Source organism: Saccostrea echinata, unplaced genomic scaffold (genome assembly GCF_033153115.1).
Source record: "Saccostrea echinata isolate AGI-Se365-2 ecotype Australia unplaced genomic scaffold, CSIRO_AGI_Sech_v1 ptg000054l, whole genome shotgun sequence".
Taxonomy (NCBI): Eukaryota; Metazoa; Mollusca; class Bivalvia; order Ostreida; family Ostreidae; genus Saccostrea; species Saccostrea echinata.
In genome coordinates this window covers 3,768,443-3,781,575 of record NW_026889803.1, presented here as the reverse complement: position 1 = coordinate 3,781,575, position 13,133 = coordinate 3,768,443, and the positions used below count along the sequence as shown (strand labels likewise).

At 33.0% G+C, this 13,133-nt stretch overlaps 1 protein-coding gene across 1 annotated transcript in view; it reads left to right on the top strand.

Moving 5' to 3' along the window:
- LOC133205556 (H(+)/Cl(-) exchange transporter 6-like) overlaps positions 1–4,565 on the top strand; it is a 49,091-nt gene extending 44,526 nt beyond the window's left edge. The window contains exon 24 of the mRNA XM_061341394.1: positions 4,308–4,565. Coding sequence (XP_061197378.1) covers positions 4,308–4,394 — 87 coding nt within the window. The 3' untranslated portion in view covers positions 4,395–4,565. The remainder of the gene's footprint in view (positions 1–4,307) is intronic.
- Positions 4,566–13,133: the final 8,568 nt, after the last annotated feature.

Genomic DNA, 13,133 nt, shown 5'->3' with positions numbered 1-13,133 from the left:
TAGAATCAGCTGGGAGACATATATTCCATATGCAGAAGAATTTATCTGCTTAATATCCAGAAGCAGAAAAGATTTTCAAAGAAATAATGCATATCCACTATATAATCAATAGAGTCGTGCCCTTACACTAAAGCCACTGATCCAGGGTCCAAGAAATTCACATTTATGGAGTAGGCACCCTTGCTCATCACAACCATGCACTTAGTTAATCTGTAAATACCAAAGAACTGAATAGATTTTCAAAGATTTAATAAATTTCCACTATATAATCAATAGACCCGCGTCCTAACACCAGAACTTCTGCCCCAGTGGCCATAAAATTACAATTTTGGAAGAGGCACCCTTGCTCATCATTACTATGCACTTCGGTTGGTTTGCTTAATACTTAAGAACAGAGAAGATTTTCAAAGAAATAATGCATTTTTACTATATATTGAAAAGAGTCCTGCCCTAACACCAAAATCAATAAGCCAAGGGCTGTGAATTCACAATTTTGGAAGAGGCATCCTTGCTTATAATAATAATATGCAATTATCTGCTTAATACCCAGGGGTGAAGAAGATGATTTTAAGGAATTTATGAATTGTCACTATATGATTTTAATTTAAACAATATTTTATTATGTAAAGTCACTGGATTGGACATCAGGGGTTGCCTATATAAATCCTCTCCAAGAAGGTCAAGATCACCATATTATTAATAGAGCCCGCCTGAAAACCAAAACACCTTACCCATGGGTAATGAATTTCATGATTTTGGATTAAGCACCCAGGAGAAGAGAAGACGATTTTCAAAAAAATTAATGCAATTTCACTATAAAATCAATAGAGTCCTGCCCTTTGACGAGAACTCTTGACCCAGGGGCCACGAAATTCACATTTTTGAAAGAGGCACTCTTGTTCATCATAACTTTGCACTTAGTTTGTTTGTTTAAAGCCCAAGAGTGGAGAAGATTTTCAAAGAAATGATATATTAGTTTCACTATATAATCAATAGAACCCCCCTCCCAACACCAGAATCCCTGACCCTGGAGTCACAAATTTCACAATTTTTCAAGAGACACCCTTGTTCATCATAAACATATACTTATTTTACCTGCTTAATGTACAGTGGGAGAGAAGAAGATTTTAAAAGAATTTATTCATTTTCACCATATGATTAATAGAGCCCTACTTTAACTACAAAGCCCCTGATCCTGAGGCTATGAATTTCACATTTTTTGTAAAGGACGCATTGCTTGTTATCATCAGCAGTTTGACGTCCAGGAGTAAAGAAGAATTTAAAAGAATGCATAATTTTAATGGTTTTAGCCCCACCCTTCAGGATCAAGGAGAAGGATCATGAAGTTCACAATTTTTGTTCCCCGTAGATTCTATATGCCAAAATTGGCTGAAATTAGTTTAACAGTTGTTGAGAAGAAGTTGAAAATATTAATAGTTAACGACCTACACACCACGCACGACGACAGACAAAAAATAGCTATAGGTCACTTTAGTGACTCAGGTGAACTAAAAGGCATCTGACAAGGAGCATACGGCGGGTGTGACCGGTCGGCAGGGGATGCTCACTCCTCCATGGCACCTGATCCCACCTCTGATGTTTGGAGGTCCGTGTTTGCTCTGCTCCTATTTTGTATTGATTAATGGACTTTTGAGCTTGAATACTGTTCGTTATCTCCATACATTTCATGTTACTAGTTGAGATATTTGCTTAGAAATATCACGTGGATAGTTAAGGTATGTCAGTTTTTAAGAACAATTTGGTCAGAACCTCTACTTCCAACCATTTACATGTATTACAATTCAATTTTTATAACATATTTAAATCAAAAAGAATTTAAAAATTGGTCACAAAATCGTAAAGAAACAAGATTTATTGGGGACTATTTCTTGTAACGGAAGGATATTAAGAAGAAAATTCTTCATATCAAATATGGAGATAACGAACAGTAATCAAGCTTAAACGTCCATAGAAAAAATACAGATCAGGAGCAAAGCAAACACGGACCTCTAAAAACATCATAGGTGGGATTAGGTGCCATGGAGGAGTAAGCTTCCCCTGCCGACCGGTCACACCCCTTGTCATGATAGGGAAAACTGAAAAATCCGTAGACAATTAAATGTGTTAATAATGGCTATCAATTAGTATGGAAAATGTAAGTCAGCATTCGACTTAATAATACATTTTATTTGCAGACAAGGTCATTGTATCGACAATAGAACTTGCGAAGTGACTTTAAACGAGACTGTTGATATTCTTGTTTCATCAACTTGTTATTCAGTAGCTTGTCTTGTTTTAGAAATATTATTCGTACGTAGAGCATGCTCTTGCATATCGAATCAACTGGGAGAGATAAACCCCATATGCAGGTGATAAGGGTACTACTTAATTAAGGGAAGTTGACGATAGAAAAGTTCAAGTCATCACGTTTATCATAAAGTTTTGTTGTTAGGTTACCATTAACGTCTTTTTCTAGTACTTAAAATATCCAAATATGAAACAGTTGTGTCAGACTCTGTGGTATCTTTTATTTCAAGTTCACTGGGATATATCGAGTCGACATATGCATGAATGGAAGTGTTTATTATAATACGTCGTCGATAAATCTAAATGTCGAGTCAAAGTCCACAGCAAGTGTTTCTTCTTCTCTTCATGTACAAGTTTTTGAATAAATTTTGCTTCATATGAATACAAAAATAGGCCTGCTTATCTACTTTTTTAAAATTTAAAATTTTGGAACTTAGGCCCTACATATTTTTGCTCAGATAATTTTTTCTTTATTATATGTAAAACAAATTTTAAACATTCTCTCAACAGACTCTGTCAAGAAATGAAGATATAGGCCTATTGACGAAGTCAAGATTACATTGTGTTTTCCCGAAAATTGAAAATATTGACCAATGTCTCAAAATTTACATCACTGGCCCCAACTTTTTGTTTCATTATTTTAATTTCCCCATACTTTCAACCTATCAGCACTAAAGATAGGAAAATCTTGATACAACAAAATATTTTATTTTCTGTTTAGATTTTTAATACCCCAAAATAAGTATGCTATTGTAGTGCAAAAAAGTCCCGCTATAATTTAAGTGCAAACCCTAAGAGATTTTTTCTGTTACAAAAAAAGTGACTTTCTACGACAAGGAAATATATATATATATATATATATATATATATATATATATATATATATATATATATATATATATATATATATATATATATATATATATATATATATATGTATGTATGTATGTATATACAGTGAAATATGTCTAATCCGGATGTTGTGTATTCCGAAATCTTGCCTAATTCGATGTATACTTTAAGTCCTTTTAAGTAAATTCTTTTGTTTAAAATGTTGTCTAATCCGACCATCGGTGTCCGGTTTAGAAATGTTTTACTGTATATTGCATGTACGAAAAATGATTATATGTCCGATTAAAACACAGTTATGACCAAAAATGATTAAGACTTTCGTTCTTTTTTTTTAATTTTCAATATTTCTTGCACTACAAAAAAAATATATCAGTATGAAGGGTGGAGTTTTTTCTTCAAGAACGAAAGAGAATGATTATATCCACACTTTAATTTTCTTGCTGAAAGAAAAATACTTGAAAAAAGCATTTGCAGGAAAATTCTTTTCAATCCTTATTGCTTTTATTTTCCTTATGTTACTGAAACTAAATGTGCCATAGGTAAAATTGATATCACTTATTCAAGGACTAGATAATCTTTTAATTCCTAATTTCTAACAGTAAGTATATTGTTACATTATCATTAGTTTATATGATTCAGCACATTTCAAGGTTGAAGCATCGAAAGAAGATTGGTCAAAAGAAATTAATCTTTGTATTCTCTTCATTTGACATTCTATCTTTCTATCTTTCTTATTCATTTTTTAAACAAAAATTTCATTAAAAGATATATTATTGAAGGAGTATTTTTTGATTTAAAAGAGGTATCTATTTTTGAAAAGACGCATCTTTCTAACGAAAAAAATCTCTTATTGAAAAAATAAAGTCTCAGAAAGATGCATTGCTCTTTCTGTTTAAGATAAAGATTTCTTAACTTCTTTTTTTTTTGAGATATTTTTTGTACCCTAAAGTATCTTCCTGGGAAGTGTATCTTGTAGAAAAGAAATGGTTAAATTAGTTTTTCATAGAATGAAAGATAATATGAGGATTTCTTATAGCATGTATGATTAAATTAAAAGTTGAAGACTGGCAGTCAGACAAATAGCCAGAAACACCTTTATGTAAGAAGCAATCTATACATTTTATTTAAGATTTTTTAATGCATTTCAGTTGCTGGGAATAATAACACGTCACAACTTAACTCATGAGTACCTAGAAATGTGCAAAGAACAAAACGAAGAATCCACTAACGAATGATAACCTGCCAGGATTCTTAGAGCAAGCTCTGTCTTCACTTAGTAAAATATTGATACATCTCGTATCTTATGACTCTTATGATAAAGTACATTGTATACAGATTGCATGTATTCTGTGTAATGAACAAGTTAATGTTGTTTTTATTTATGAAATAAATTGCTTCACAGTGTATTCAATGCGTATAATTGTTTTTCTCAGTATGCATATTTAATGTATATTGCACCTGATAAACCTTCCCAGAAAACCCTATTTTAAATGTCCGAAAAATATTCAAATAATTTAAAAATATATCATTCTTTGAACTAGGAGATCGCTTTTGCATAGATTTTATGCTCCTGCCAAGAAATGGTTGGGGCATATAGTTGTACATGTACACCTTTTCGTTCGTTTTTCTGTCATTTAGTCATGATTAGATTTCTATACTTTTTTCTTTTTTGCCGAGCTTATAGATATGTATGTTTTCTTATAGTCACCGAAATCACTCAGGTAACCTATTGCTATCCGTTGTGTGTCAGTCAAAAACTTTTGAACATTTTCAGTCTCTTCTCTGGAACCACTGAACCAATTTCAGACAATTTTGGCTTATATCATCTCATTATAAAAGGGATCGAAAATTGTGAATCTCATGGTTCCTGTCTTCCCCTGGGCTCAGGGATGGGGCTAAAACCATCAAAATTAAACCAATCTTTAAAAATCTTCTTCAATAATCCTGGACACCAATCACTCAAACTGTTGACATAATTGTTATAAGCATGGAGCCCTCTACTAAAATTGTGAAATTCATGGCCCCAGGGTCAGTGGTTCTGGGATTAGGGAAGGGCTTTATTGATCACCTAATGAAAATGCATAAATTCTTTAAAAAGTTTCTTCCCCCCCCCCCGTATATTGTCCCCCAGACAAACAAAGTGCATGTTTATGACGAAATTATGAAATTCATGGCCCCAGGATCAGATGCTCTAGTGTTAAAGCGGTGTTCTATTAATCATACAGTGAAAATGCATTAATTCTTTGAAAGTCGTCTCTGCTCCTGGGTATTTAGCAGACAACTAGCATCTACAAAAAAATAAATTCATGGCCCCTGGGCCAGGGGCTCTGGTGTTAGGAGGGCAAGAGTCTATTGATTTCATGGTGAAAATGCATTAATTCTTGGAATATCTTCTTTTTCCCCTTGGTATTAAGCAAACAAACTAATAAGTGCACGACTGCCTGTTCGAAAGTTGTGAAGTTAATAGCCCCTGTGTTCTGGAGTTAGGCGTGGGTTCTAATGATCATACACTAGTGGTAAAAATGCTTAAATTCTTTAAAAAGCTTATCTCCCCCTGTATATTTAGCGAACAAAATAAGTGAATGGTTATGGTGCGCAAGGGTAGCTCTTTAAAAATTGTGAAATGAGAGGTGGAACTAAGCACCATGGTGGAATAAGCATTCCCTCTCCACCGGTCACACTCGCCGTACGCCCCTTGTCATGATCGGGTTAATGGAAAATCTGTAGGCAATTCAGTGCGAAAGTAATGGCCTAAGAATTTGTATGAAAAATGTCAGTCAAGATTCGACTTAAGGATTGATTGTATATACTAAAAAGATCATTGTATCGACCATAGAATTTGCGAAATATTGACTTTTGATTGTTGATATCCTTGTATCATCAACTGTCAATAGCTTGCCTCATTTCAGAAATTGCTTGCACTAAATATATTGCGTACACTTAAATATAAATTAAAAAGGGACTTGTTAATCAAAATATATCTTTCATTTGTTCGACCAGTTGTAGAATATGGGGATGTGGTATGGGATAATTGCACTGAAGAACAATCCAAATTACTGGAAAGTGTTCAGGTGGAAGCTGCAAGAATAATTACAGGTATTAGGTGCAATACATCAAAAACTAACCTCTATAATGAGTTGGGATGGGAAACCTTAAGTTCAAGAAGGGAAAAGCATAAGCTCACACTGATGTATAAAATCCTTAATAACCTTACCCCCGATTACATGTATAATATGCTCAAAGGATGTATGCCAATCCAGCATAATTATAATTTACGCAACCAAAACTCATATCGTATCCCAATCACTCGAACAGTGTCTTACTATAATAGTTTTGTACCATCCACAATATCCTTATGGAATAATTTACCTGATGATTGTAGAACTTCCCCTACATTGCAAAACTTCAAAAAAAGATTAACCTACACCAATCCCTACCAGAAAAATAAAGTTAAGTTGTACAATTATGGGAATAGAATTGAAAATATACTACATTGCCAGTTGGGAAATAAATGTAGTAACCTTAATGCTGATCTTTTTAAAGACCACCTTAATGATTCACCAAAATGTACAAATTGTGGACACCAAAAGATTCATTACATTTTTTCATGTATTGCCCACAATATGTTCTTCAAAGACAGATGCTGATTAAATATATGAATGAGAATGGCATACCAATTAATATAGATAATATACTATATGGTGCTGAATCCTTATGTTTAGAAGACAACTTTCCATTTTTTGATCATATACATACCTTTATAAGAAACTCAAAGAGGTTTTCACTGAAATCTTAGTTTATCATGATATGCTAGGAAGAATAATATCTCATTTTAGGTATGTTAAGGAAGTTTTTCCACTCTGAGTCAACTTTATTATGTTTTTTTTTTATGGTCTTTCTCTGTCTCTATTTACTCTCTCTCTCTCTCTCTCTCTCTCTCTCTCTCTTTCACCCTCTGTGGATTCACTTTATACATGTACCAATTAATGGTTTATTTTATATACTGCTTTTCAATGTTAAATGTACTTTGTTATGTTTTTTTTTCTCTTAATTTTACTCTCTCTTTCTCTGGATTCACCTTATATATGTACCAATTAATGATCTATTTTACATACTGTTTTCAATATTAAATGTACCAATAATTGTTATATGTACCTTGACCTATGGAGAGAACGATTATAGGCATTATGCCTGCTGTTCAATCCATTTCATTTGTAATGAATAAATATATTTTAAACTAAATTGCTTGCACGTAGAGCATTCTCTTGCGTGTCGAATGAACATTTCTTATGCGGGTGACTGTGGTATCTTGATATATAAATAAGGGAAGATGAAGTCATCACGTTTATCATAAAGTTTAGACTGAATATACAGTCTATCCTTGGGTCGTATTTTGACTGACATGCTTCATAACAATATTGTTATGTCATTGCTTTAACCTACTAGTACTTTTGACAACGATTACTCTGTTTACCTGATCAATACAGTGGGCTCATGTCAGTGTGACCGGTAGGGGATGCTTACTCTTCCTAGGCACTTGATCCCACTTCTATTGTCTCCAGAAGTCCATGTTTTTGTCCTGCTTACGTTAAGTACTGTAAATCACTTTTTATTCGCGAGACCTTTATTTTCACGTAATTACGCGAGACAGTGTGCTCGCAAAAATTTCATTCTCGTGTATATTAATATTTCTAAAGATTATATAGAGCAATAACCGCAACTCGTGAAAATTTTGTCTCGCTTATAAGGAGTAAATGACAATCTCGCTAAAATAAGTTGTTGCGAAAATTTAGTGATCTACAATATTATTTACAGGATTTATGAGATCAATCACAGTTCGTTATCATCACCATTTTTATTGCACATAGATTTTCAAATTACTGTTTATGATCTGATTTTAGATATGTCTTTTTATTTTGATGACATACATATCAAGTTAAAATTCTATGTCGATTGACCCATTTTCTGTGAACACTTTAACTTTTTCACTTTTTTAACTTTATTACTGTGCATGTACTTAATGAGCTGACTTTTGGCATGTCTCCTTATACTGATGACCAGATCAGATGTAAGTTTCATGTCGATTGACCTATTTACACAAAAAGGTTTTGCCCTTACAAAACTTTCTAAAATTTTATCAACTTTTTCGGACCTGTCTTTTCGATGCATGTGCTTGTAACTGATCGGGTGATTTTTCGATACTTAAATTGACGATTAACAAATTTAGTTCGAGTTTCTTGCTGATGGACCAATTCTCACTAAATATCTGACAATTACATCTTTAAAAAATTTAATTACTAGTATTCACTGTTTTCCGAATTTTCTTTTCTAATGTGCTAGTAGTAGATCATAAATCAATAAATCAAATGATTGGGTAAAAACTAAACTCAGCAATATGATAATCTTTTTTTGTTTATTTCCACTCACTATTGTTTTCACATCCTTGGACTTTATAAATATTCAAAACGTCAATGTTGGCAAGGGCTTTCTTGTCCAATTGACACAAATAGTTGCTTTGCCTTTCTGGTGCAGTTGTTTCTTTCATTGTCAATATTCAATCGTGATTTACTTTACCTGATTTTCTATATCTATCTTTTTTTTTATCTCTGAGAATAAATTTTTATTCCTATATCTTAGCTTTACAAAATATTAATTTTGTTCTTTTATGTCAACATTCAAATGGCTGTTTAGTATACATGTCGTTCTTGTGTGAGAGAAAAAAAACGTAATAAATCTGAACTTCGTGAGAGAAGCTGCATTTTGAATCCTTAGTAAGTGGGCTTATGTCAAGAATGAAGGATAGACAATTAAGTCATGTCCTAAAACTATAAAATAATTAATGTAAACTTAACCTTCATGCGTGGCAAAGCAAGACACTTGCAGAAACAATACCGATATTACATTATAAAATATTTCCCATTTCATTTCAGAAGTTCACAGGAAAAGCACAAAAAGACACTGTATTATACACGTGCAATGATTCCTAGGTCATTATTGTTGTAAACAGCAATTTTTGGAGTCATTATTGAGTTTAAAAGCCTTTTTACAAGCCAATCAAATTTGAGTATTCTCAATAGAGGTATAATAAAACAAGTAGTTTACCCAGCAATTAGAAATACTATACACGGACAGGATTAGCCTAACGTCAGTGTGTTATTATCAGAAAGTATAATTTGCCTATCTTAGATTTGTTTACCATAGTTTTTAGTTAATCATCCTACCTCAGAAAGAACTTAAGGGTGCATGCAAATGATCAGGTTTAGATCTATATATACTTTTAATGAGGGGGCAAATCAAATGGTCAGCCTTGCTGATGAATGTAATATATATGTATAATTAAAGCAATACTTTATCATGTTCGATTTTTTTTATCATGTTCGATTAATTTTGCAAAAATAAAAAAAAATATTACCTCATGCCTGATATTAACAACCCTTGTATAATTATTACTAACAACTGCACACTTCAATTCTTATAAAATGTTGCGGTAGAGCGCAAGCTCCGTGATCGGAAGGTCGAGGGTTCAAAGTCGATAAAAATGACCTAAGTCGATAAAAAAAAAATAGTTAGCAACTGTTCCTTCGCCGAGCTTTCGGCATTTTGAAGTAAAAGTTGCGGGTAGACCGAATCTCAGAGCTTCAATGACATTCTTGGGCTCTCTTTTCAAGAAAAAAAAAAGTATATCTTGACCAAAACCATTTAATTTTCCTTGACAGTTATCATTAATTTAGTTCCAAAATGAATCGTTTCAATTTTGTTTCTTAAATTAAAACACTATTTTACTGAAAAATATAAAAGTTCGACTTTAAATTTTGAAAGATGTCTTCATAGTTTTGCCCACAAAATAGGTATCCCTCAAAATTACTGGAAAAAATTGGGAAGTTATGACGATGACTGAAAATTGAGCAATAAATTTAGATAAATATGGACTCATATTTTTCTCTTTTTTTAAAATTTAAAGTGATATGGTCCGTAGTTTACTTTCAATAGACAGTGTATTTTTTCAAATTTAGTCAATTACGGTGATTCAGAAAATTGCAAAGAAAAAAATCATCTTTCCAAAAGAGAGAGAGAGAGAGGAGATATTAAGTGAATTGAATGCAGTTTGTAACCTCATAGCTAACATAAAAGAAATCAAAACAATGCGAAAACATGAAAACACCACTAAAATTAAAATTCGGGTATTTTGAAAGGAGATGGGTGAACAAGGCGTGCAGAATGCCTATATCTTCAGATATGTAAAAATCATATTCAATTTGTGAATTAAATATTTAGAGTAAAGTTTTCATTATTGAATATTATGAAATTATGATAAACAAAACTTTTCTGAGGAAAATTTTCCCGGCAAAAATTATTCTGTTATTAAAAAATAATTGTGGCATTCGTGGGGTTCGAACCCTAATCAATGAAAAATCCTGAGTTTCATTTTCCTTCGAGAATAACGCGCTAACCACTACGTTAGTACACAGCTCCTGATGAATAGTGGCATGTAAATCATGTTTGTGATATGACCCTTGACTAAATGGACTTCAAGTACTAGTATTTCTCAGAAGATGCAAATGTTGTGTGATAAAAGTGCATATTTAAGGTATAATGGGTCATGTTTGCCAGAAAATGTATATTTTCACACAAACTTTGAGGATAAACTTTTTTTAAAAAAATGGAGCGAAGACCCACTCATATTGAACAAGATGTGTTTGTGAAACACTGATGCCCCCGTATGGCAGGTTATGGCAAAGGTTAAAGTTTCTCAAATGCAAGTCAAAATCCAGGCCAAAAGATAAAAAATGTTAAAGAAGATGGGTGAACAAGGCGGGCGAAGTGCCTATAGTGCGACAAACATGAAGTGAAAAATAAAATCTCAATTATATAAAAATTTTCTTTGATATTTCATCTAACATTAAAGTATATTTTATGCTAAATCTCTACAATTTACAAAAATCTCACAAAGACTGAAATTATTTGCCTACGAAATAGCATACACACACTAAAGAGGACAAAAAGGATCATTTTCTCATACTTTAACAAAATTTTTCGATATGAGTGGGTCTTCGCTCCATTTTTTTGAAAGTTGATCCTAAAAGTTTGCATAAAAATATACATTTTTTGGATTACAAAAACATGGAGCAAAGACCCACTATACCTTAAAAGTACACTTTTATGACAAAGTATTCGCATCTTTCCGAGAAATACTTGAAGTCCATTAAGTCAAGGGTCATAGCACAAACATGATTTAAATGCCAATATTCGTCAGGAGCTCCGTGGCGTAGTGGTTAGCGTGTTAGTCTCAAAACAATATGATACTCCGGATTTTTATTGATAGGGGTTCGAATCCCACGAATACCATTTTATTTTTTTAATAAAAGAATAATTTTTTCCGTGATCTTTTTTCTCAGAAAAGTTTTGTTGATCATAATTTCATAAATTTCAATAATAAGAACTTATTTTAAATACTTAATTCACAAACTGAATATGATTTTATTAATATCTGAAGTTATAGGCATTCTGCACGCCTTGTTCACCCATCTTCTTTGAAAGCCCTAGCTGCAACTGTTCAAAAGTTATGGCGAAGGTTAAAGTTTTTTAAAAGTAAGTAAAACATCAAGGTCAAGGTCAAAGTTGTTGGTATCCAAAGGAAGGTCTTGTCACAAGGATTACATATGTAAAGTATGAAAGCCCTAGCTCTAACCGTTCAAAAAATATGGCCAAGGTTAAAGTTTTTCGAAGTAGGTCAAACTCCTAGGTCAAGGTCAAAGGGTCAAAGTGGTTGGTATCCAAAGGAAGGTCTTGTCACAAGGATTACATATGTGAAGTATGAAAGCCCTAGCACCAACCATTCAAAAATTACTGCCAAGGTTAAAGTTTTTCTCAAGTAGGTCAAACTCCTATGTCAAGGTCAAAGAGTCAAAGTGGTTGGTATTCAAAGGAAGGTGATGTCACAAGGATTACATAATTTTGTGAAGTATGAAAGCCCTAGCATCAACCATTTAAAGTTATGGCCAAGGTTAAAGTTTTTCAAAAGTAGAACAAACTCCTAGGTCAAGGTCAAAAGGTCAAAGTGGTTGGTATCCAAAGTTAGGTCTTGTCACAAGGATTACATATGTGAAGTATGAAAGCCCTAGCTCTAATTGTCCAAAAAATATAGCCAAGGTTAAAGTTTTTCAAAAGTAGGTCAAACTCCTAGGTCAAGCTCAAAGGGTCAAAGTGGTTGGTATCCAAATGAAAGTTCTTGTCACAAGGATTAAATATGTGAAGTATGAAAGCCCTAGCTCTAACCGTTCAAAAGTTATGGCCAAGGTTAAAGTTTTTCAAAAGTAGGTCAAACTCCTAGGTCAAGGTCAAAGGGTCAAAGAGGTTGATATCCAGAGGAAGGCCTTGTCACAAGGAATACACATGTGAAGTTTGAAACCCCAAGCACCACTTGTTCAAAAGTTATGGCCAAGGTTAAAGTCTCATAAAATTTTGCAAAAGTGGGTCAAACTCCAAGGTCAAGGTCAAAAGGTCAAATATGATGGTACTCAAAGAAAGGTCTTGTCACAAGGAATACACATGTGAAATATGAAAGTCATAGCTCCAACCAATCAAAAGTTATGGGCAAGGTTAAAGTTGACAACAGACAGACAGACAAACAGATAAACAGACAAACAAACAGATAAACAGACAGACAGACAGACAGGACAAAAACAATATACCCCCGGGATCTTTCGATCCGGGGGCATAAAAATTGTGTTATGGTACGAGAAAATGATCCTTTTTGCCCTGTGTAGTGTGTGTATGCTATTTCATAGGCAAATAATTTCAATATTTGTGAGATTTTTGCAAATTGTGGAGATTTAACATAAAGAATGCTTTAATGTAAGATGAAAATATCAAAGAAAATTTTGTTAAAATTGAGATTTAATTTTTCACCTTCGCATATAGTCACTTCGCTGACCTTGTTCACCCATCTTCTTTATCAAACACAAAACATGAAA